This window comes from Bos mutus, chromosome 13 (assembly GCF_027580195.1).
Source record: "Bos mutus isolate GX-2022 chromosome 13, NWIPB_WYAK_1.1, whole genome shotgun sequence".
Taxonomy (NCBI): Eukaryota; Metazoa; Chordata; class Mammalia; order Artiodactyla; family Bovidae; genus Bos; species Bos mutus.
This window is the reverse complement of record NC_091629.1, coordinates 32,726,331-32,751,158: the sequence shown is the minus strand read 5'-3', so window position 1 is coordinate 32,751,158 and position 24,828 is coordinate 32,726,331. Positions and strand designations below refer to the sequence as shown.

The 24,828-nt window shown below is 39.2% G+C and overlaps 1 protein-coding gene across 5 annotated transcripts in view; it reads left to right on the top strand.

The window, feature by feature from the left end:
• The window catches only part of FERMT1 (FERM domain containing kindlin 1), a 60,900-nt gene that overhangs the window by 17,649 nt on the left and 18,423 nt on the right, over positions 1-24,828 (top strand). For all 5 annotated transcript variants that reach the window (XM_070381265.1, XM_070381264.1, XM_070381266.1 and 2 more), the window contains exons 5-9: positions 1,219-1,432; positions 3,505-3,607; positions 16,638-16,745; positions 17,132-17,263; positions 18,863-18,912. In XM_070381265.1, the coding sequence (XP_070237366.1) occupies positions 1,219-1,432; positions 3,505-3,607; positions 16,638-16,745; positions 17,132-17,263; positions 18,863-18,912 (607 nt within the window). The remainder of the gene's footprint in view (positions 1-1,218; positions 1,433-3,504; positions 3,608-16,637; positions 16,746-17,131; positions 17,264-18,862; positions 18,913-24,828) is intronic.

Below are 24,828 nucleotides of genomic sequence, written 5' to 3'. Positions count from 1 at the left end.
GACTAAAATTAAGGATTCCGGTGATAAGGAAAGAATATCCAACTAATTTTAGAACAGAAATTTTTTAATAAGGTGTGTTATATAGCTCATTATTTTAATGTATATATTATGTTGCTGATGAATGAAAAACTTTCACAGAATTGACCATGAATTTGTGGGATAAGGAAATTTGTTAGATCATTCAAATATACTTCTCCTCCTGATTCTACCTTCACATGACTCTTTTCTGAACTCAATTTAAATCTTGCATTAGGTATGTAACAGGAGAGGCAGTAAAAACTAGAAAAGTGTCATCCTTTTATTTTTACAGACATACTCAGAGATACTGCAGACTGCTGTAATAAAGCGAGTTGCATAAAATTTTTTTTTTGTTTCCCAGCACATATAAAAGTTATGTTTACACTATATTGCTACCATTAAGAGTGTAATAGCAGTATGTCTTTTTAAAACGTACATACCTTAATTTAAAATATTTTATTGCTAAAAATGCTAACATCATCTGAGCCTTCAGCAAGTCATTGTAGTAAAATGAAAGATCACTGATCACAGTGACAAATATAATAGTAATGAAAAAAAGGTTGAAATATTGGAGGAGTTACCAAAATGTAACACAGAGTCACAAAGTTAAAAATAAAAAAATTTAAAAAACAAAAAAACGTATCTTCGAAGCATAGTGAAATGAGATATGCCTGTATATAAGAATGAATCTCTACCTTGCTTGCAACACTGAGAGTTTCTTGCATAGTACATTCCAGTACAAAGAATGAAAGGGATTATTATACTTCCCTTATGCAAATTAGAGTCAGATGATTTATAAACCATCAACTAGCTAAATTCCTTAAATTGGTAAGCATTGCAATTTAAGAGATTTGCCCAAAAATAAAGTATATGCGTGTATTCTGTGAGAGCTCCAGTTTTCTAATAGTGCCAGAACGCACTACTGATATAAAAAATTTTTGAATTATTGAGAAGAAAATAGTCCTACATTTGTCTGGGTTGATTTTGGAAGATTTTACAGCCTATGAGTTTCCTAGCTTTCCAGGAACTAAATACCCAGACTGGAGTTTTACCTGTGTTTAACTTCTGCCATCATTCATCTGATTTTTCTAAATAATACAAACATTTAAGTTCAAAATCCATTTTAGTACAAGCAGTGTTGTTCTAAAGATCCTTATCCCAAATCTCATATCCTAGTTCGTACTTTCCTTTGCTTTGCAGTAAGTCCTGGCTTATACAGTAAAACCATGACCCCCACATATGACCCCATAAACGGAACGCCAGCATCATCCACAATGACTTGGTTCAGTGACAGCCCTCTGGCAGAACAAAACTGCAGCATCCTGGCATTCAGCCAGCCACCACAATCACCAGAAGCACTTGCTGATATGTACCAGTCTCGGTCTCTGGCTGACAAAGCCAAGCTTAACTCAGGGTAAGGACGTGACTTGTTTTACTTCTCTGTGAACTGATATTAATGTAGGAAGAGAGATGCTGCGGAGATGAGGCAGGGAGGGGTTGTTCAGTTCTCAAGTCAGCACACCTAGGAATTGTATACTATTCACAAAGGTCAGCACTGATTTTAGCAACAAAAAAGACAAAATGTAGCCATTTGTCATTTCAATACATTTAAAGTGTGACAACATTTACACATTGGGTTAACTCAATGGTTTACTGGCTAGTGAATGCTAATTCTTTGTTCGGACACGTGTGCAAATTTTATGGGATGTAGATCAGCTTATAAGTGGGCTGGTCCCCTCTGTGGCAGCAGGGGAGACCCAAGTGGCCCTGCTGTCTTTTGTAGAGCACCCCTTTTCCATTCTGCATTCCAATTAGTGAGTCCTTAAGCTTTGAAGTAGTCTCAGAAAATACACTCAAACTATTTCTCAAACCACCACTTATTTCATTCACTGTTGTCCAAGTAAAGTCACATTTGTTAGCATTCCACTCCCCCGGATCCTAGTTCATACTCTCCTTTGATCCCCTGAGATCAGACCCCATGTATGTCCATCTGTGTGTCCTGCTGTGCTCTCATGCTCCCCATCCCCCCAACGTGCATGTTCATTCCTGTGTCGCTGCCTTGCCTCCAGCTTTCCCTCTGCTCCAGGACCCTCTCCTTCCCTCCTGCTCTACTGGCCTGTCCCTGTTTGTCCTATAAGGCCCAGCCACTTCCAGTCTTCTCAGAAGATCAGTCACTCCCTCAAGTCCTGTTCTACTGCTCCAGTGTCACCTTGTTTCTTTAATATGAGGCTTGGTTACCCCACTGACTGTCAGTTCCTTTCGGATGGAGACTGCATCTTGGTTATTCTTATTCTCCTACAGGGGAATATATGATTATATAATAGAATATTTTATATATAAATAAATAAAATAAAATCAATTTATATAAACATATAAAATACATAAAACATATAAACTGATCTTCTATATATTCATATATAGAAGTTCAAGCCATTTTCAGTGGTATTGGAGGGCCCTCATTCCCACCTCATTCATTGTTAACTTTTATTCTCTCCTCATCATTACCCAGTATTTATCTTTCAGACTCTAGAACTGTGCTGCCCAGTACAGGAGTCACCAGCAGCATGTGGACATTTACATTTATGTTTGAATATAATTAAAATTAAAACATGGCACTGCTGCTGCTGCTGCTAAGTCGCTTCAGTCGTGTCCGATCTGTGCGACCCCATAGACAGCAGCCCACCAGGCTCCCCCGTCCCTGGGATTCTCCAGGCAAGAACACTGGAGTGGGCTGCCATTTCCTTCTCCAATGCATGAAAGTGAAAAGTGAAAAGTGAAGTCGCTCAGTCGTGTCCGACTCTTCACGACCCCATGGACTGCAGCCTATCAGGCTCCTCTGTCCATGGGATTTTCCAGGCAAGATTACTGGAGTGGGGTGCCATTGCCTTCTCCAAAACACGGCACTAGGCACATCTAAATCTTCAGTAGCCTCATGCGGTTAGTGGCTATTCAATTGGACTGGGCAATGTAGAAGATTTCCATAGTTACAGAAAGTTCTAGACAATAAGATAAAGCCACTTTGGGGTCAGATCACCTGGTGTGGAAGTGGTCAGCAGTCAGCAAGTGCACACAGCACAAGTAGGGGCAGCAGTCAGCAACTGCAGATTCTTATTCCAGCTCCACCAGGAGGCACAGGACCTTGAACATGTCATTTACTGTTACTGAGGCTCATTTTTGTTATTGCTAAAACTAGGAAAATAATAACTGCCCTGGCTCCTTCACTGATTTACTCTAAAGTCAGTGAGAAAATACATAAATACAAAAAAACACTTAGAAAGCTGTGTGATAAAATGGAGGCACACGCTACTATCAAGTCATCTCCTTTACTGGGTTTAGATTATGTTACATACCCAGACTTTGTTCAAGGGTGTATATAGACATACATGCATACATTTACATGTATATATATGTATATATATCATATTATATAATACTAAAATATGTGTGTAAAATTGATTGACTTTTAAAACTTATCTTGTTTTCTAGTTGGCTAGACTCCTCACGTTCCCTTATGGAACAAGGCATCCAGGAGGATGAGCAGCTGCTGTTACGATTTAAATACTACACTTTCTTTGACTTGAATCCCAAAGTAAGATACTTTTTCTCTATTCTCTCTCTCTTTTTAAAATGAATGCATAGAAATGTAAAACTGAATCATTTAGTTACCAAAATTTGGATTAATTCTTGTAACCTTCTGTTTAGCTCTGCAGGGTTAGACCGATAAGTGTATACTGGTCCCTGGATTTTCCTGTTGGTTTCTAGTGGGAATGGTGAGCTTCCCCTGAGTTAGGGGAGTCTCTAAGGACCTTCCGGAGAAGGCAATGGCACCCTACTCCAGTACTCTTGCCTGGAAAATCCCATGAATGGAGGAGCCTGGTAGGCTGCAGTCCATGGGGTCACTAGGAGTCAGACACGACTGAGCGACTTCACTTTCACTTTTCACTTTCATGCATTGGAGAAGGAAATGGCAACCCACTCCAGTGTTCTTGCCTGGAGAATCCCAGGGACGGGGGAGCCTAGTGGGCTGCCTTCTCTGGGGTCACACAGAGTTGGACACGACTGAAGCGACTTAGCAGCAGCAGCAGCAGCTAAGGACCTTCATGCATGGCATGTCCTGTCCTTCTCCACAGGGACCCAGAACAAGAAGAGAGTGAGTGGCTCACAAGCATGAAGCCAGAGCCCTTCATGCTTAAGAAAGGAGTTGTCAGGGCCAGGTTAAGAGGCATAGGGGTTCTGGCGAAGAAGCCAGGACCCCATGATAGCACACGCTTGGCTCCCCACCACAGTGCTGAATGAGTCTTGATTGGTGAGACAGAGGGGTCACCTGGGTCAATAAAGAGCCCAGCTGGTTGCCAACTCCCATGTTAAGTGCACATCCCCTCCCTGAAGTTTCCCAGGACAGCTGAGTGATGAAACAAGGCCTCTGAATGTCTGCCCTTTCTTTGCCCCAGCTCTCCCTTTTGTAGAGCTGTGAACCAGCACTTAAAATGGCCCAAAGTAGAAAATACAAACTGGTTACCTGAGTGCACAGAAGGATTGTATTATTTCCACCCCAGTACCATGCTGGCTGCTTTTGTCCAATTACCAAAGGGCTGCTCTTCGAGGAGCCTGCTCCAGGTTGCCTTCTGCGCCCATCCTTTCCTCGTGCATGGCAGTGTCTCTGTCTCTTGTGCCACTGTCTTCTCCTTAGTGCTCAATTTAAATCTGGTCTCCAGAGGCCTTCTGGGCTCACTGCTTCTCTAAGTGGTGTCTTCTTTAAAATAAGCCCTATTTCTTGTCCTTCTGTGGAGCTCTTGCTCAGTCTTTGGTTGAGATCCAGCTTTCTGCCCCTGGACCTGGCTTGTGTCTGGAGTGCATCACTTCCATCAAACCATGGTAAGAAAGCAAATTTTGGTTCTTCTTTGATTAAATCTTGAGGAGAAATTACTATTACAGCTTTTCCTAACCAATTGTTTTAATTTTACTAAACACCAGGAAGGGCAATGTGAATTATACAGCTATTAGGATTTTCTTTTTGTGTTGCCTATTAGAACCAAATCTTTTTTTTTAATATTTATTTATTTTAATTGTTGATGATTGGTTACAATGTTGGTTTGATTTCTGTTATACATCAACATGAATTAACCATAGGTGTACATATGTCCCCTCCCTTTTGAATCTCCCTCCCACCTCCCGCCCATTCTCACCCCTCTAAGCTGTTACAGAGCCCAGTTTGAGTTCCCTGAGTCATACAGCAAATTCCCATTGGCTATCTATTTACATATGTCAGTGTATATGCATCCATGCTACCCTCTCCATTTATCTCACCCTTTCCTTCTTCTCCCCCACCCTTGTCCATAAGTCTGTTCTCTGTGTCTGCATCTCCATTGTTGCTCTGTGAACAGATTCGTCAGTACTGTCCTTCTAGATTCCATATATATATGTTAATATATGATATTTGCTTTTCTCTTTCTGACTTCCTTCACTCTGTGTAATAGGGTCTAGGTTCCTCTACCTCATTAGAACTGACTCACGCATCCCTTTATATGGCTGAGTGATATTCCATTGTATATATGTACCACTACTTCTTTATCCGGTCACCTGTCAATGGACATCTAGATTGCTTCCATGTCTTGGCTATTGTAAATAGTGCTGCAATGAATACTGGGGTTCATGTGTCTTTTTCAGTTCTGTTTGCTTCAGGGTATATGCCTAGAAGTGATATTGCTGGGTCATTTGGTAGTTTTATTCCTAGTTTTTTTTAAGAAATCTCCATACTGTCTTCCACAGTGGCTGTAACAATTTACATTCCTACCAGCAGTGTAGGAGGGTTCCCCTTTCTCCACACCGTCTCCAGCACTTGTTGTTTGTGGATTTTTTAATTATGGCCATTCTGTCTGAGATGAAGTGATATCTCACTGTAGTTTTGATTTGCATTTCTCTAATAATGAGTGATGTTGAACATCTCTTCATGTGTTTATTAGCCATCTATGTATGTTTTCTTTGGAGAAATGTCTGTTTAGGTCTTTTGCGCACTTTTTGATTGGGTTGTTTGTTTTTCTGGTATTAAGTTGTATGAGCTCTTGTATATTTTGGAAATTAATTCTTTGTCAGTTATTTTGTTTGCTATTATTTTATCCCATTCTGTGGGTTGTCTTTTCACCTTGTTGGTAGTTTCCTTTGCTGTGCAGAAGCTTTTAAGTTTAATTAGGTCCCATTTATTTATCTTTGTTTTTATTTCTATTATTCTAAGAGGTGGGTCATAAAGGATCTTGCTATGATTTATGTCATACGGTGTTCTGCCTGTTATCTTCTAAGAGTTTTATAGTTTCTAGTCTTACATGTAGGTCTTTAGTTCATTTCAAGTTTATCTTTGTGTATGGTGTTACTAAATGTTCTAATTTCATTCTTGTGTAGTTGTCCAGTTCTTCCAGCACCACTTATTGAAGAGACTGTCTTTTTCACATTGTGTGTTCTTGCCTCCTTTGTCAAAGATAAGTGCCCGTATGTGCGTGGATTTATCTCTGGGCTTTTTTTCCTGTTCCATTGATCTATACTTCTATTTTTGAGCCAATATCTTACTGTCTTGATGACTGTAGCTTTGTAGTATAGTCTGAAATAAAGCAAGTTGGTTCCTCTAGCTCCATTCTTCTTTCTCAAGATTGCTTTGACTATTCGGGATCTTTTGTATTTCCATACAGAATTGTGAAATGTTTAGTTCTAGTTCTGTGAAAAATGTCATTGGTAATTTGATAGGGACTGCATTGAATCTGTAGATTGCTTTTGGTAGTATAGTCATTTTCACAATATTGATTCTTCCAACCCAGGAGCATGGAATATCCCTCCATCTGTTTATGTCGTTATGATACTGTACATAGAAAACCCTAAAGACACTATCAGAAAATCACTAGAACTAATTAGTGAATTTGGTAAACTCACAGGATACAAAATCAATAAATAGAAATCACTTGTATTCCTATATACTAACAATGAAAAATCAGAAAGAAATTAAGGAATCAATCCCATTTACCACTGCAACTTAGAGAATAAAATACCTAGGAATAAACCTACCTAAGGAGACAAAAGAGCTATATACAGAAAACTATAAGACACTGATGAAAGAAATCAAAGAACCAAATCTTTACATTTTCTATGACCTCAGTTTCTAGTCTCATTCCTGACTCAACTTACTCTTTCCTTGTCTAGTTTCTAGGTAGCTTATTCTATCTTGTTGTATGCTATCTATTCTAATACATAAGGTTTTTTCTGAAATCTGATAACACATAAATAAAGCATATTTATGCATTTTCTAATTGCTAAGTCAGGAACGTGGCTCCATCTTGTCTGTTCAGACTTGTACCCCTGTTGTTTATTTTTTCATTTCTTTATCAAACAACTGCTGTGTGCCAAGGGCTTCCCAGGTGGCTCAGTAGTAAAGGATCTGCTGCCAATGCAGGGAATGGTCTCTGGGGTCCCCTGGAGAAAGAAATGGCAACCCAACTCCAGTATTCTTACCTGGAAAATCCCATGGACGGAAGAGCCGGACAGGCTACAATACATGGGGTTGCACGGAGTCGGACATGACCTAGCAACCAAACAACAGACAACAACCATGTGCCAAGAGCTAAGATAGCAGCTGAGGACCCCAAACTGCTGGACAGTAGAATAAGGTTTTCACATTTATGAAATGAAACATAAGATTACAATAAGGAATAATTATATTGAACTACAGTAACCAAAATCTTTTCCAAAATGGATATAAGTAAATCTCTTTCATTAACTGAATAAATATATAGTGGCCATTCATAACTAGCTTAATATTGAAGTGGTGGTGATGCATGTGAGCATTATTGGAAAATAGCAACTGTGAGGAATATGAAAAATCTGTGATTCTGATAGTCATGAGTGCTCTATAATACTGTGGTTTGTTGCCTACATTCATCATGGATGGAAATGCTAAATTTCCATTAGGAGTTGGTACAAATTGAGATGTAGTTTTTCCTCATCCAAGCTTATGGACTACCTGATTTAGACTCCCAGATTCAGAAACTCTGTCCTAGGATCACACTCAGGTCTTATGCCTTCTAAAATAAGAGCTTTTCTGTGTTCTTGGTCACGCTGGCCCTTCCATTTTCTGAGCCACAACTGAGTGTGATTTAAGGACTCATACTTCTAATTGTACCACGTTCATGAATTTTCTCTACAAACTGCAGACTCCTTGAAAATAGGGAACACTTCTGATATATCCTTTGCCCTCCACTCCTACATGTTGCAAGGATGCTAGGAGAGTGATCCTTGGTCACTTGCTCTGTGATTGGATCAGCTAGGTCTTGAAGGCCCTCCTATCAGTTTCCTTGCCAAGAGATTCTGCATTAAATTCCTTGCTTTGGCAATTGAGCTCATTGCTGAAAATAAACTCAGTCATCTACTTCTAAAAAATGTCGGAAACGTGAATGACATCACAGTCAAAAAATTCAGACATGTCAAATCATCAGCCTAAGTAAGCAAACATGGAAGAGCAGTGTTAAATACGTGTTGTCTAAAAAGTGGAAGATTATGAGACTTCCCTTGATGGTCCAGTTGTTAAGACTCCATGCTTCCAATACAGAGGGTGTGGGTTTGATTCCTGGTTGGGGAACTAAGATCCCACATGCCTCTCAATGTGGCCAAATGTTTTTTAAAAAAGTAAAAAGAATTTTAAAAGTGGGAGATTAAAAAGAATCATAATCCCAGAAGGGGGCAAGCACACCAAAGACAAAGGTCACCAGGGCCATTATCCTAGGCTGTTTGCCTCCAGTCTCTGCTTGCTTAATTGGTAAGGAATTCTCTGTCCACAGCCTATGAACAAAATGTGTTTGAATCCAACAGCCAAATAGCAGCTACCAACCCAAAAATGACTGAAAGATCCAGGCTGGCAGCATATGACTTTGTGGCGCAAGATGATTCCCAACCATCTGGAGTTGTGGCAGCCCTCCTTCCCTTCCCCTCCTAAAGTACAGAGTGCTATAAATGAAACCAAGTTTAAGGCTTCTACCGTGTACTGGGTAGAGCGATACAGAAACTTAAGATAGAGTTCATGTTTTCAAAGAATCTACAATCAAATTAAGAAGAGCAAAGATGGCACCCAGGAAACCACTGCAAATATACAAGGCACCCTGTATTTAGGAGCTAAATCAGTTAATTGGACCAGGGAGCTTCTCTACTCTGGCTTTCAGAGGAGAGATACAAGCAAGCTACTGGATGGCATCACCAACTCAATGGACATGAGTCTGAGTGAACTCCAGGAGTTGGTGATGGACAGGGAGGCCTGGCGTGCTGCGATTCATAGGGTCGCAAAGAGTAGGACACGACTGAGCGACTGAACTGACAGGGTGTGGGCTACTGGAACTGATTAAAATCTCAGATGTATGAGAGTACTAGAATACAACATTTCAAATATATTACTTTAGAAAGGCTAAAAGAATCCATAAAAGGAAAGATTGATACATTTTAATTAAAAATAAAAATTGTACACATGGCAAAAAACTACAAATAAGTAGAAAAATGTTATTGTAATACTTAATACAAACAAAAGGCCAGACTCTCTAATATATAAAGAGTTCTTCCAAACCAGTAATAAAATAGCAACAACGCAGTAGCAAAGGATGTGAACACATAGTTCATAGAAAAGGAACTACAATAGCTCTTAGTCTTATATCCACAAAGAACAAAAAGTTCCATACACTATCTTATTTATCTAGAGCGTGGAGAAACAGGTGCTCTCATACACAGACTGATTGTAGGTCAAAGTACAAATTAAGTCTCTGTGGAAGACTATTTGACAGTATCTGTCAGAATTACAATTCTGCATAGCTTTGACCCTGAAAATCTACCCTTTGGTATTTTTACCACAGTTATACTCAAATATGTGAGTCAGTATGTCTGTACACAAGAATAGTTATTATTACACTGTTTGTTTTAGGAAAAAACTGGAAACCACCTAAACAGCCAGCAGTAGGGAACTGGTTAGTTACATTATGATCCATTCATATAGTGTTGTGATTAGGAAGAATGAGTCAGCTTCCTTTTGATGGGAAACATGGTCAGGGAATATTATTGAGTAAAAAGGAACAAGATACAAAACAATCAGTAGAGAAACCACCTTGTTTGTGCGGAACAAGGAAGAAAGAGTTGACTTTTTATTGTACACCTTTGTCTCTTTTAAATTCATTCAAAATTAATTTCATCATTATATACTCTTTTGCCCCATTTAAGGGCATTTTTAAATGTGTGCATTAAAAAAAAATAAACTTTTATGACTTCAAAGAAACACTTTCCTTTTTTATTAGGCTCATGTGGACTTTTTAAAGTCCAACGTCTTTGAAAAATGTTTCTTTGTTATTAACTTCCTTGTTAGGAAGCAGACAAACTCTGTCCTTGAAAGATGTGTTTTCTACTTGATACTACACTCAGTCTTCAGGCCTGCCCAAGCAGCAGTCAAGTCTAACATCTTAGAGAATAGTGCTGTCAAGGCAGGAGGTAATCAACCAGGGCCTTCCATACTTCATACATATGTGTATGTGTGTGTGTGTGTGTGTTAGTTGCTCAATCATGTCTGACTCTTTGCAACCCCATGGACTGTAGCCCACCAGGTTCCTCTGTCCATGGAATTCTCCAGGCATGAATACTGGAGTAGGTTGCCATTTCCTTCTCCAGGGTATCTTCCCAACCCAGGCATCAAACCCAGGTCTCCTGCATTGCAGGTAGATTCTTTACTGTCTAGGCCACAAGGAAAGCCTATATAGATAGATAGGTGCATATATACATTTACATTTGTTTTTTACAAAAATAATATAACAGGGTTTACAGAGTTCTATTAATTCTTTAAAGTTACATAGTCAAGGTCTATGCTTCAATATACTCATTTTTTACTCTGGAGTAAAATGGGAATTTTAGGCCTAAAATTAGATTTAAGATTACTGAACAGAGGCCGTATAGCAACACAGACATGATAAATCTTGATCATCACATAACTAGAAATATGTTGCTTTTATCCTTATGCTGGGTCTTACACACCCCCAATCAATTAGTTTCATTTTAAGTAAAATACAAAAACAAAATAGTTCACTGAAGTAATCTTCTTTTCATTACATTAGCACATATGCCAAATTATACTAACTGCATGATAATCTCTGTGTACTGAGGCTATATTTTTAGCATGTGCTCCTATCTACTTCATTAAATACAGCATCCAGCTAGCAACCACAAAAAGAGGAATGCATGCTGTACAGCAAAAAAGAGAACAACAACCTGCAGGATGGTATCTTGCAGGATTTGTTGTTGTTTTTTAGCCACTAAGTCATGTCCAACTCTTTTGCAACCCTATGGACTGTAGCCCACCAGACTCCTCTATCCATGGGATTTCCCAGGCAAAAGTACTGGAATGGGGTGCCATTTCCTTCTCCAGAAAAGGCATGTCAGTTTTATAAGAGGCTTAAAAGATACTAAAAGTTGCTACCCAACTAACAAAGAATCTTGAATGATTAGATCAAATAGTAATCCTCTCCTGAGAGCATGAAACCTATGGGAGGTAGGCTTTATTATTTTTTCATATTGTTGATTGGTGGAAGGAGAGAGAGGTTTATTGAACTGACTAGATGAGGAAAAATGGATTTGAGCAGTGGAGGTGGCAGAGGCCACATGTTTTGGTGATTTCTATTTTCAATTAACCGGGAGACAAAGGAAATCGAGGGCCAAGGAGAGGGCAGCAGTAGCCAGTCCCCACCAGGGAAAAACATGTTTCTGAATCACTGAAACCCCTGAAAGAGTTCTCAGGGAAAATCTTTTGGGGCCCCTCTTAGCAAATGAACCTGCAAAAGACCCAGGACCCTGTGCTCAGTGGGAATGCGAACAGTCCAAAGAGGAAAGTCCAGAGCTCTCTGGACGCAGCAGACGATCTGGGGTTCCTCAGCAAGAGCCAGGCCTGACCCAGCCTGTTCTCCTGATGTCAGTCTGGAAAAGTAGGCAACTCTTATTAACCAATACTTTCAAAGAATTGTTTTACCAGACTTGGGAATGGAAAAGAGATAAGTAATTTTAGGTGTGGAAGCGCGTATTCAATTTTTTAAATCTGTACTGACTGCATTTGAGAGAAAAGCCTTATTGGGTGATTTAATTTACTTTAAGTAGACAGAGAAGGAGTGATAGTTAGGCCAATAGATACATACATGCACACAGATATATATAAATATGTATATGACAAATGACAGTTTATTAGCCCAATTCAAATTTCAGCAACTGCACATACTATTTAAATTGTGTGTGTCAGCTTGAATTCAGAGCAGGGGCCTTTTGTGGGGAGAGGGTTGGGAGTTGGTTGCCTGGTTTTTGGTGTGCACTGTGTGTATGTGTGGTTTTTTTAGTTTTCATGTCTTTGGATGGTAGTATAATTGACATGCCATAAAATTCACCATTGTAAGTATACAGTGTAATTTTTAGTAAATTTACATAGTCGTGTAGCCATCACCACAATCTCATTTTAAAACACTTGCATCACGCAAAAACGTTTCCAATCATACCCATTTGTGGTCAGTGTCTGTCCCCAGCCCCAGCCTGCACCTGATCTGCTTTCTGTCTTGAGTTTTGCCTTTTCTAGAAATTTCACATACGGAATCTACAGCATGTAGCTTGTGTCTGGATTCTTTCATTGGGCATGATGGCTTTGATGTGTATCTGTGTTTCTGCCTGAGTGGTGTCCCATCTGTGGATGGATACATGTGGATACATTTTGTTTATTGATCTTCAGTTTGAGGGACATTCAAGTGTTTCTGGTTTGGAGCTGTTGTGAATAATGCTGCCATGGGGGTTTTCATGCGTGTCATGTTTCAGTTTGTTTTTGGAGGATTCTGGGGCAAACTCCTGAGGGTTTCCATGACACCTGGCAAAGCTAAGAAAACAAGGACAGACTTTCTTGAGATTGTTATTATTCCAGCCTCCTGAAAACCACACACTTGGATCTGCACTGGCCCTCCTTTCCAAGCAGTTTTAAAAGCCATGAGAAGGAGAAAGCCTGGGGGCAGGTCACAGTCCCACATGCATAAAGTTAATGCAAAAGGAAAAGTGGACTCACGCTAACCAACCAATGATAAACCTGTTTACACGCTCTGAATGTCTTTCTATTTCTCCACCATGTTTTCTTCAACATTTTTATCTTTTTTAAAGGATACAGTATAAACTCAATATGAAGGGAAAAAAAGAAAATCAAACATAGGAGTTACTGTTTAATTGAAACAGAATTCCAGTTCTGCAAGATGAAAGAAGTTCTGGAGTCAGATGGTAGTCAATGCGAGTGTACTTAATGCCACTGTGTATACTTAAAAATAGTTAAGATGGTAAATTTCATATGTATTTTTAAAAGGAATTTTTAAAAATCAAACATAAAAAGGAAGTAGTTCCAGTAAAAATGGAAAGTAATCCTTTACCAAGATCTTTCTCCTGAGAGGTAGCCATGGTTAACAGCGTAATGATTAACCATCCTTGCAGATTTTTTCACATACATTTATAAATGTGTATTTGTTTTGTAGCTTGCTTCTTTTTACTTTATATCAGCCATATTTTCATGTCAGCATATATGTGTCTGACTCACTTTTTTTAACTACTACAAAATAATCAAAGAAAAGGCGAAAGCATAGTTTATCAGGACCTGTGGGTTGCTTCTTTGATGAATGCTTTGTATCTCTTTAGAATAGTAGCCATGGACATGCTCATGAAAGGGCAAAAAGACATTTAAAGATCCTGCCAAAGTGCTTCCTACTGACACATGTGTAAGTGCCAGTTTACACCACGTCCTCACCAATACCACACATTATCAGTACTTACAACCTAGATAAATCTGATAGGAAAATAGAAATTATGTCATCGGGTTTTAGTTTTACTTCTCTGATTATTAGTGAGGTCGAGCATATTTTCCAATGTTTATGTGGCCATTTTGGTTTCATCTGTGAATTGCCTGTTTATATATATTTGCCCCATTTTTTATTGAATTCTTTATATTTTTCATATTGATTTATAGGAGCACTTACTTATTGCAGATATTTTCTTTCAATCTGTATCTTGTCTTAACATATAATCTTCTCTAGGGTATTTTTCACCATTAAAAATGTTTAAATGATTTTAAAATGATTGTAAAGTCAGCCTTATGCATTATAACCTAAAGGCTTCCTGTCTTGCTTAGAAAGGGCTTCCTCTCTGAAAGATAACAAAGTTTTCTATTGTGTTTCCTTCTAATAGTTTTGATTGTTACCTTAGATTTTTAAATATAATATGCCTTTAGATATAAAATCATATACCATGCATTTCACGTACCAACATTTCACTCATTTAAAATGTACAAGTCAGTGGTTTTTAGTATATTCAGAGTTGTGCAACCATTGCTGCTATGTAATTTCAGAGTATTTTCATCATCCCATCAAGAAATCTTATCACCCATTAGGAGTCTCTTCCCATTTCCCTCCAATTCTCCCAGTCCTCAGCAACCATCAGTCTGCTTTCTACCTCTGTGGATTTGCCTGTTCTGGACATTTCATATAAATGGAATTATACAATATACAAAATACGTGGTACTCTGTGACAGTTTCTTTCCTTTAGCATATCTTCAGGGTCCATCTGTATTGTAGCATGTATCAGTATTTTATTTCTTTTTATTGCCAAATAATATTCCATTATATGTATATGCCATGTTTTATCATGGACATCTGAATTATTTCTATTTTTTGGTTACTGTGACTAATGCTGCTGTGACCATTCATGTACCCATCTGGGGTTTTTTTCCTTTGATTTTTTTTAATTGTGCTAAAATATACAAAATATAACATTTGTCATTTTAATCATTTTCAGGTCTACAGCTCAGTGGCAAGAAGTACAATCACAGTGTTGTGCAACTATCACCACTATTTCCAGAACTGTTTCATCATCCTGTACAGAAACTCTATACACATTAAACAGAACTCCCCATTTTTTCCTTCCTCCAGCAGCTAGTGAACTCTATTCTACTTCCTATCTGTATGAATTTGTCTATTCTCAGCACTTCATCACATAAGTGGAGTCATACAATAGTTGTCTTTCTGTGTCTGTCTGTTTTCACTGAGCATAATGTCTTCAAGATGCATATATGTTACAGCTTGTATCAGAATTCTTGTCAGAATTAAGGCTGAATAATACTCATTGTATGTATATACTTCTTTTTGTTAGTCATTCAATTGATAGATATTTTGGTTGTTTCTACTTTTGGGCTATTGTGAATAATGCTACTGTGAACATTGCAGTACAAGTATCCATTCAAGTCCCTGTTTTCATTCTTTTTCAGTATCTACTTATGAGTGGAATTGCTGGATCTTATTCTGTGTTCAACTTTTCCATGAACTGCCAAACTGTTTCTTATGGAGGCTGCACCATTTTACATTCCCACAAGCAATGCATAAGGGTTCCAATTTCTCCACATTCTTAGCAACATTTGTTATTATCTGTCTTTTAGGTTAGATTGATCCTAGTGGATGTGAAGTGGTATCACACTGTGGTTTTGCATGCTTGGGTTCTTTAATCTATCTGTATATTTTGGATGTGTAAGGCTTTGTGATTTTCTATCTTGTTTTCCAAATGGCTAGGCATTTTTAACACTATTATAGTGTTGAAAGAAAGCTTCTCTTGCTTATAAAATGCCATTTTATTTTATATTAAATTACATACCTTCATTAGGTCTGTCCTCACTCCAGTACACTTGCCTGGAAAATCCCATGGATGGAGGAGCCTGGTGGGCTGCAGTCCATGGGGTCGCTAGGAGTCAGACACGACTGAGCGACTTCACTTTCTCTTTTCACTTTCATGCATTGGAGAAGGAAATGGCAACCCACTCCAGTGTTCTTGCCTGGAAAATCCCAGGGACGGGGGAGCCTGGTGTGCTGCCATCTCTGGGGTCACACAGAGTCGGACACGACTGAAGTGACTTAGCATAGCATAGCATAGCATTAGGTCTGTTGCTAGATATTGCTTTATTGACATTTTGTCCATTGCCACAGCAATAACACACTGTTTTAGTTGCTGCCACTTTACTATATGTTTCAATAACTGAGAGGAAAAGTACCTTCCCAACATTGCTATTTTTCAAAATGTTCTTGGAGATATTTGAACATTGTCTTTTCCAGCCCAACTTGAACAGCTTGCATGAAGTTCCACTAAAAACCTGTGTCCTTGTCCACTGAAATACAGAGGGCGGAGGGTTAAGATTCTGCTTAGAATTACACAGAGTACAGATCAGCTTGAGGACCCCTTCTCCTTATTTTACTTAACACATAAACCATTCCATTAGCTGTATTTCCCACCAACAGAAGTATGATAAGAAAGGAAAAATAATGGAGTCTAACTAAGATGGGTCAGTTTGGGCTCTTGAAGAAGCTCTGGGAAATATTTTGAGAAAGAAAGTTCTTAATTCAGAAGTAAAATGAACTGGGGTAGTAGAAAGATAGAGGGGTTTCTTTCAGTTACTGAACTAAAATGCATTGCATCTGATTAACAAGAATTGACCTGTTATTCTAAAACTTTTGTATCATGGGATGTAAATATGTCCCACCACACACACATAAGCACATGCCTGTTCTTCTCTCTAGTATGATGCTGTCCGAATAAACCAACTCTATGAACAAGCCAGGTGGGCCATTCTCTTAGAAGAAATTGACTGCACAGAGGAAGAAATGTTGATCTTTGCAGCACTACAGGTATGGGAACGTTGGTACCTTCCTCTGGAAGGAAACAAAGAAAATTTGTTCTCCTTAAAGTTTCATTTTCTTTCTACTGATTTTTTCTTTGAAAAGGAGTTGAAAATTAGTGTAGTAAATTTAAGTTTAAAATATTCCTCATAACCAACCCATGCATACATCTTATAAGGCATCAGTCTTGCTATCCTCATTGCTTCTGCACTATAAGGTCAACCAATGACGGAGAAGAACTGAGTTGGAACATGACTAACCGTGAATCTCAAAATAATTTACATTAAAATGTCATTTTCCATGCATACCCGGGAGATCTCCTTCCAGGAGATGTTCAGTATTTTCTTTCCTCATTTGTGTTTCTAATAGTCCTAAAAACTCTGTTTCTGTTGTAGTATCACATTAGCAAACTGTCGTTGTCCACTGAAATACAGGATTTTACAAATGAGTCTGAGGTTGACGAAGTAGAAGCAGCACTTTCTAATTTGGAAGTGACCCTGGAAGGCGGAAAAGCAGACAACACTTTGGTATGAATGTTTCTGATAACTCAGAATTGTGGCTTTGCTCTGATTGACAAGTATAAATGAGCTTTTTTATTATAAATAAGGGAATATTTTGTCTGATTTTGAAGAAAGGAAAATACTCTCTTCCTCGAACAAACTTAAACTTGACTAGCTTTTCTCGGATCAGCTCTGTAAGTAACTGTAAGGTATTTTTATCACTCCCAATGCCAATTCTTTTGTACTGTACTTCTTCTTAAAAATAAGCTAGCTTGGTATGAGGGAAAGACCGCGCTGGTCTCCATTTCACTAAAGTGGAACATGAAATTGGCCCTTTAACTGAAGTCTAGAAGAATGAGGTAGCTGTGAAAGTAGAGAGAATGCTTCACAGATACAAAACCATGTGATCTGTTGACCTAGTCATGCATTTCTTTGGGCAAGACTGTACACTGTAAAAAGTTCCTGAACCCTTTGACTTTAGGAAATAAAGAAAAACTCTCCAGTAAAACATAAGATAATAACGCTCCTGCTTCTTATCCAGGATGGATGTGGCTGAACTGTCAGCTTTATAATTGCAGTGCCCTGCCTTGTTTGATTCATTTGTTGGGAGCCACCCTTTTGTTTAACTTCTTCAATCATTAGTTTAATCACATTGAATCAGAGAGGTAGAGTCATTGTAGTTTGTATAAATAGTAATAGATGCAATGAGGCACTGTATTGTATACAGTAATACACACATTATTGTATTTAATGTGTGTTCTCTTATGATTAAATTCCTTAAAATAGGACATTGCTATAATGCAAAAGCAACTACCTTATACAAATGAAATTCTCAGATTCTGAAGAGATCCAAGCCCTGAACCACATTTATGAGACCTGGGCCCCACGAAACTGGATTTGTCTTTTGTTACTTCCTCCACCAAATACTTACAGTGGAAAAGTCATCCTTAGAACAAATAGAAAATTCCCTCTCAATGCCCTCAATATTTTTATGTGATGCCAAACAATAGTCTTTTCAGTTTGAAAATAGGCACCAACCTATACCATAGAATGAACTTTGAACCAGATTCTTTCTGAGAATCAGTAGGATTCTATATATCAGTAAACTAGATATGGCTACTCTTATACACTCTGATGTAAAAATTATGAAACATTTTGTTTGGACATAAAAGTAGTTTCTAACTCAGATTTTTAACTTGAATGATAGTGTATGGTCAGTTTTTTTTTAATCTTTTTTCATTTGTGTAATATATGACACAGAAAGTGAAAAAATACAAAAATGTAAAGCTTAACAAATCAGTATTAAATTATCAGCCAAGTTAAAAAAATAAATAAATAAATAAATTATCAGCCAAGTTACCACCCAAATCAAGAAATAGAACTTCACCAGTTACCCCCAGGATCCCCACAGGTGCCTAATCTCAGTCCCAGCCCTCTCTCACCCTATCCCTGAGGTAAACTACTGGAAATGTAGCTAGTATGACTGAGGAAGTGAGTTTTTATTTTATTTAATTTAGTTAATTCTTACGTAAATTGTTCCACGTGGCAGGTGGCTACAGTGTGGGATAGAGTACCAGCACCACCTGTCTAATTACTGCTTGTCAAATGTTATCTGCTTTTCCTCAGGAGGACATTACTGATATCCCTAAACTTGCAGATAATCTCAGATTATTTAGGTAAGTCACCCTTGAAGAGGAAAGAAGTTACTCATAGCAAAATCTTGCAGGTAAAGAGTGTAGGAGTTTAAATTGAACATCCATTAGGCAAGTTCTTGGTTCAAAGGTAAAAGCACAAGCTTTGGCATCAGAGACATAATGGATGGAGTCCTAGCGCCATAGCGCACAACAGCGGGATGATCTCAGGCATTGCCATCATGTCTCTGAGCCTCAGTTTCCTGATCTATGAAGTGGGGATATACCTCCTCTTGGGCATGTTGGGAATATTAAATTAAATGATGCATATGAAGCATTAAACATGGTTCCTGGCTCATTAAATGCTGGTATAAATATGGTCGGTATTGGTGATCGTGAACACATATGCCAGACTTTTATGGTCCACCTGCTCAGGGCTCTCATACCATTTGAAGGCTCTTTTATGATTTAAAAGCAAGTTGTCTCTAGAGCTTTGATCCCAGACTTATAGAGAGTTGGCTTCCCTGGTGGCTCAGAGAGTAAGAATCTGCCTGCAATGCAGGAGATGTGGGTTCAGTCCCTGGGTCAGGAAAATCCCCTGGAGAAGGGAGTGGCTACACACTCCAGTATTCTTGCCTGGAGAATTCCAAGGACAGAGGAGTCTGATGGGCTACAATCCATGAGTCAGACATGACTGAATGACTAATACACACATATACACACCTTAGTTTATCTACCTTCACCTGTTAAAGTATTTCTGATAAACCCCCCAGTCACCTCAGATCACTCTGAAACTGTTAAAAGGAATAGAAGTTTTTTACTTTCTTCATGAAAGACTGCCACATTTGTGATGGTGCCAAGGTGGGTTAGGATGAAAGGAGTAAGGTTCGTTTGAAGTTCTATCACTTTATGGTTTGTTGACTTTCCTTACAAACTGACACTTCACTTAGTTGGCTTGAAAAGAAACACCGGTTGCTTTTGTTACCACGATTCAAAGAAAAACTTGGAAAGAATGGGCAATGAATCAGATATAAATGAGAAATAAGAGTCCAAAGGTAACAGTATTTGTCACTGAGTTTCTGCAGGGTTTTTTTTAATGTGATCTTAGCAGATGGTCCAAACAATTGGGTCATTCATTTAACTTCTGTGGCATAAATAATTGTAACCATGCATATCACTACAGTTAAAATTACAGAAAAAAATAATAACAATTTGAATCCACAAATCTATCTTTATAAATTACTAATTGTTCTTGAGAGAAATCTGGTTGCCATAGCTTCTGTATAGAGCAAACTGAGCTCTTCACAGACCAAATGATGACAGTATTCTTCCTATAAAATGATAAATCCTAAAAAGGAGATGATATTCTGGAAGTAAGCCCCACATCCATATCACTTTAAAGTGACTTTCATGCTAAAACTCACAAAGTTGTCCTCATATTTGGCCAGTGGACACTTTGTCTGCCAAAGTTCTCAATGCATTGAATATAACATATAATATTGTTTCTGGAAGAAAAAAATACAGGACAAAGGGAAGAGGGAGAGTGGAGCTGATGACACAGAAAAGGAGAAGGGAAAGGAGGAAGGAGGTTGGAGGGAGTACCTCTGCTGTTGGTGGGTGTGTGACCTTATAGGCCATTCTTTTCTCTGGGCCTCCTCTCCTCAACAGAAGAGCATTGAACTAGCCCTTCGGTTTTAAATTTTTTTCTTTGACAGTGAAGCTCCTTTTTCTTTCCTAAGCCACATCTATTGAACCCACATGTAAATAACGGACTTCTCTTCCTAGCAATGTGGTATCTGATCTGATGCAAATCTCAATCTTGCTTACCTATACAAAATTGATCTTGAAGTGAGACTGGGAAGTCACAAGTGAGACTTCCTCAGCTTGTAGGGAATGAAGAGGGAACCAGTTCTATTAGGTTGGTGCAAAAGTAAATGTGGTTTTGTATTGTTGAACTTTGCCATTTGATATTGGAATACATTCTTAAATGTGGTTATGTTATATATCATTTAATGCATATTTCTCGCTTTATTTTTTTCTGCTAATGACATTACTTGCTGTGTATTTTACACTCATTTTAGAAATGTAAAGTATGGAAATGATATTAGACAAAAAGCAAATTCAAGCAATTTTCTGATTTGAGTTCAGAAGGGGTCATAAAGCAGCAGAGATGTTGCATAAAACCTGCAATAATGCATTTGGCCCAGGAACTGCTAATGAACGTACAGTGGCAATTCAAGAGTGTTGCAAAGGAGATGAGAGACTTGAAGATGAGGAGCGTAGTGGCTGGCCGTCCAAAGTTGACAACAACCAATTGAGAGCAATCATCAAAGCTGATCCTCTTATAACTGCATGAGAATTTGCCGAAGAACTCAGCATTGACTATTCTACAATCGTTTAGCATTTGAAACAAATTGGAAAGGTGAAAAGGCTTGATAGGTAGATGCCTCATGAGCTGACCAAAAATCAAAAAAATCATCATTTTGAAGCGTCTTATCTTATCCTATACAACAACCACCAACCATTTCTCAATTGGATTGTGACGTGCAAGAAAAAAGTGGATTTTATATGATGACCAGTAACAACCAGCTCAGTGGTTGGACCAAGAAGACACTCCAAAGAACTTCCCAAAGCCAAACTTGCACCAAAAATATGTCATGATCACTCTTTGGTGATCTGCTGGCAGTCTGATCCACTACAGCTTTCTGAATCCCAGTGAAATCATTATATCTGAGAAGTGTGCTCAGCAAATCAATGAGATACACCAAAAACTGCATCACCTGTAGCTGGCACTGGTCAACAGGAAGGGCCCAGTCCTTCACACCTAACCACACTGCATGTCACACAACCAAAGCTTCAAAAGTTGAACGTATTGGGCTACATACCAAGTTTTGCCTCATTCATCATATTCACCTGACCTCTTGCCAACCTTGGACTACCACTTCTTCAAGCATCTCAACAACTTTTTGCAGGGAAAATGCTTCCACAACCAGCAAGAGGCAGAAAATGCTTTCCAAGAGTTCATCAAATTTTGAAGCACAGACTTTTTACATTACAGGAAAAAACAAACATTTCTTGTTGGCAAAAATGTGTTGATTGTAATGATTCCTATTTTGATTAATAAAGATGTGTTTGAGCCTAGTTAAAATGATTTAAAATTCACAGTCCAAAACAGCAATTACATTTGCACCAACCTAATACAGATGCTGGAGAAGGAAATGGCAATCCACTCCAGTATTCTTGCCTGGAAAATCCCACGGACAGAGGAGCCTAGCAGGCTACAGTCCATGGGGTTGCAAGAGCCAGACATGACTTAGCAACTAAACCACCACCATACCTGAGTGGTCTAGTGGTTTTCCCTCCCTTTCCCTAATACAAATGAAGGGCTTCCCAGGTGACTCAGTGGTAAAGAACCCTCCTGCCAATGCAGGAGACATAGGAGACGGTTCGATCCCTGGGTCAGGAAGATCCCCTGGAGGAGGGCATGGCAACCCACTCCAGTATTCTTGACTGGAGAATCCCAAGGACAGAGGAGCCTGGTGGGCTACAGTTCATAGAGTCACAAAGAGTCAGACACAACTGAAGCGACATAGCACACACGCACAATACAAATGAAGCCTCAGTTGCACAGGCAGATTAGGCTATAGACATCGATTCTCATGGCTCAGGGCTGGGATTGTAATCCCTGTACAAAATTTAAGGTGGGATTGCCTCCTGTGAGGCAGTGAGCCAGGACTGAAGCCACTGCCTAAAAGCAGAAACTTGTAAGACCTGCCTTCTTTGCTTAACCGGGAATAGAAAAACTGCCCATCAGTGGAAGGAAGAGTAAAAAGTTCATCTTTGCATGGAGTTCTGTGTGGGGAAATGCGATGTCCTTTGAAAAATAAGAGCCATGGTCTGTGCCCCACACACATGTAGATCTAAATTTAAATGTCTTATATGGTAAAAGAATTCTGAAAAATAAAACATACTGGTCCAAAACCACAAAAGCTATGAAACCCTGGCAAATGTAATTGCAGAAATACCTAGAGAGCTACAGAGAAAGTAAACCCCCCAAATAAACAAACAAATAAAAACCTTCCCAATAAAAATCGCTAACCATGTGAGTTCATAAACTACCATAAAGGTCAGGAGGCCCAATAAATAAGAGGATTAGGTAGTAGAACAATCTGAAGAAACCATAAAATGAGTATGTTGCTGCTGCTGCTGCTAAGTCGCTTTCAGTCGTGTCCGACTCTGTGCGACCCCATAGACGGCAGCCCGCCAGGCTTCCCCGTCCCTGGGATTCTCCAGGCAAGAACACTGGAGTGGGTTGCCATTTCCTTCTTCAATGCATGAAAGTGAAAAGTGAAAGTGAAGTCGCTCAGTTGTGTCCAACTCGTCGAGACCCCATGGACTGCAGCCTACCAGGCTCCTCCGTCCATGGGGTTTTCCAGGCAAGAGTACTGTAGTAGGTTAGGAATCATTAAATATACTGAAAGGTAAACATTTTAATGAAAGGTAATACTAGAAACTCTAGAAAAAAAAAAACACAGTCACAGAAATTGAAAATTGAATACATGTGTTAAACATCAAGTTTAAAACTCAGCTAAAGGGAGTCCCCTGTCAGTCCAGTGTTTAGGACTCAGATTTCACTGCCAAGGGCCCAGGTTTGTTCCCTGGTCAGGAAACTAAGATCTCACAAGCCGCACAGCATGGCCAAAAATAAAAAAAGTTAAGGAGAGGACTTAGAAAGATAAAAGTGGAAAATATGATATAGGTAGAATAAGAGGGTTCAACTAGGAGTTTAAGAAGGAAAAAAGGGTGGAGAAGCAAGCATTCAAAAGAGAATACTCCTGGACTTGCCTGGTGATACAGTGGATAAGACTCTGCTTGCCAATGCAGGAGACACAGGTTCGATCCCTGATCTGGGAAGATTCCATATGCTGCAGAGCAACTAAGCCCGTGAGCCACAACTACTGAAGCCCATGCTGCTGCTGCTACTGCTAAGTCGCTTCAGTCGTGTCCGACTCTGTGCGACCCCATGGACTGCAGCCCACCAGGCTTCTCCGTCCATGGGATTCTCCAGGCAAGAACACTGGAGTGGGTTGCCATTTCCTTCTCCAATGCATGAAAGAGGAAAGTGAAAGTGAAGTCGCTCAGTCGTGTCCGACTCTTAGCGACCCCATGGACTGCAGCCTACCAGGCTCCTCCATCCATGGGATTTTCCAGGCAACAGTACTGGAGTGGGGTGCCATTGCACAGCCAAATAAATAAATAAAAAGTCAACAAATGAGAAACCCTCAGGTTAAGAGGATTAAACTGCAGAGATTGAACATTGCGGCTCTGCCTTTCTCTGAGCATTCCTTGAAATGGCATAGGCAAATTACAGGAAGAATTTCTTTGAAGGGCCATTAGATGAAGAAAATATGATTCTCACATTGTATCCAGTTAATGAGGAAATTGTTGAAAACCGTCAAGTGGAACCAGGTGTTTCCTCAACTTCAGACGTCAAAGAGGAGGCACTGAATACAAATGATCAAGTTCCTCCTCCTCAAACAAAGGAGCTTGAGGAAGCTTGTCCGAGCTCTAGCTTTAGAAGATCAGTTTGTCCCTAGCCAACTACATTGCCTCCAATTAACGACGTGAGTCGGGACACTGTGGAACTGGTGCCAACAACTTAAGTTGAGTACCGACGTCCAGAAAATAGAAGTTTATCGGAGACTCCAAGAACATGCTTATCCTGAAAAAGATCAGTATGTTCCTAAATCATCACGGGAGGCCCAAATGCACTCATGTTCAAGGAAATACAACATGATGACCAAGAGGGGAAGTATACAGAAAAGAAAGATGAGTGAGAGTGAGGAAAGGACTAACATGGTTGATGTGGTAACTTCAGCTCAGGTAGCCGTGCTGGCAGCATGGTCAAGAATTGCTGCAAGGGCTGTTCAGCCGAAGGCTGTGAATTCGTGTGCCCTTCTC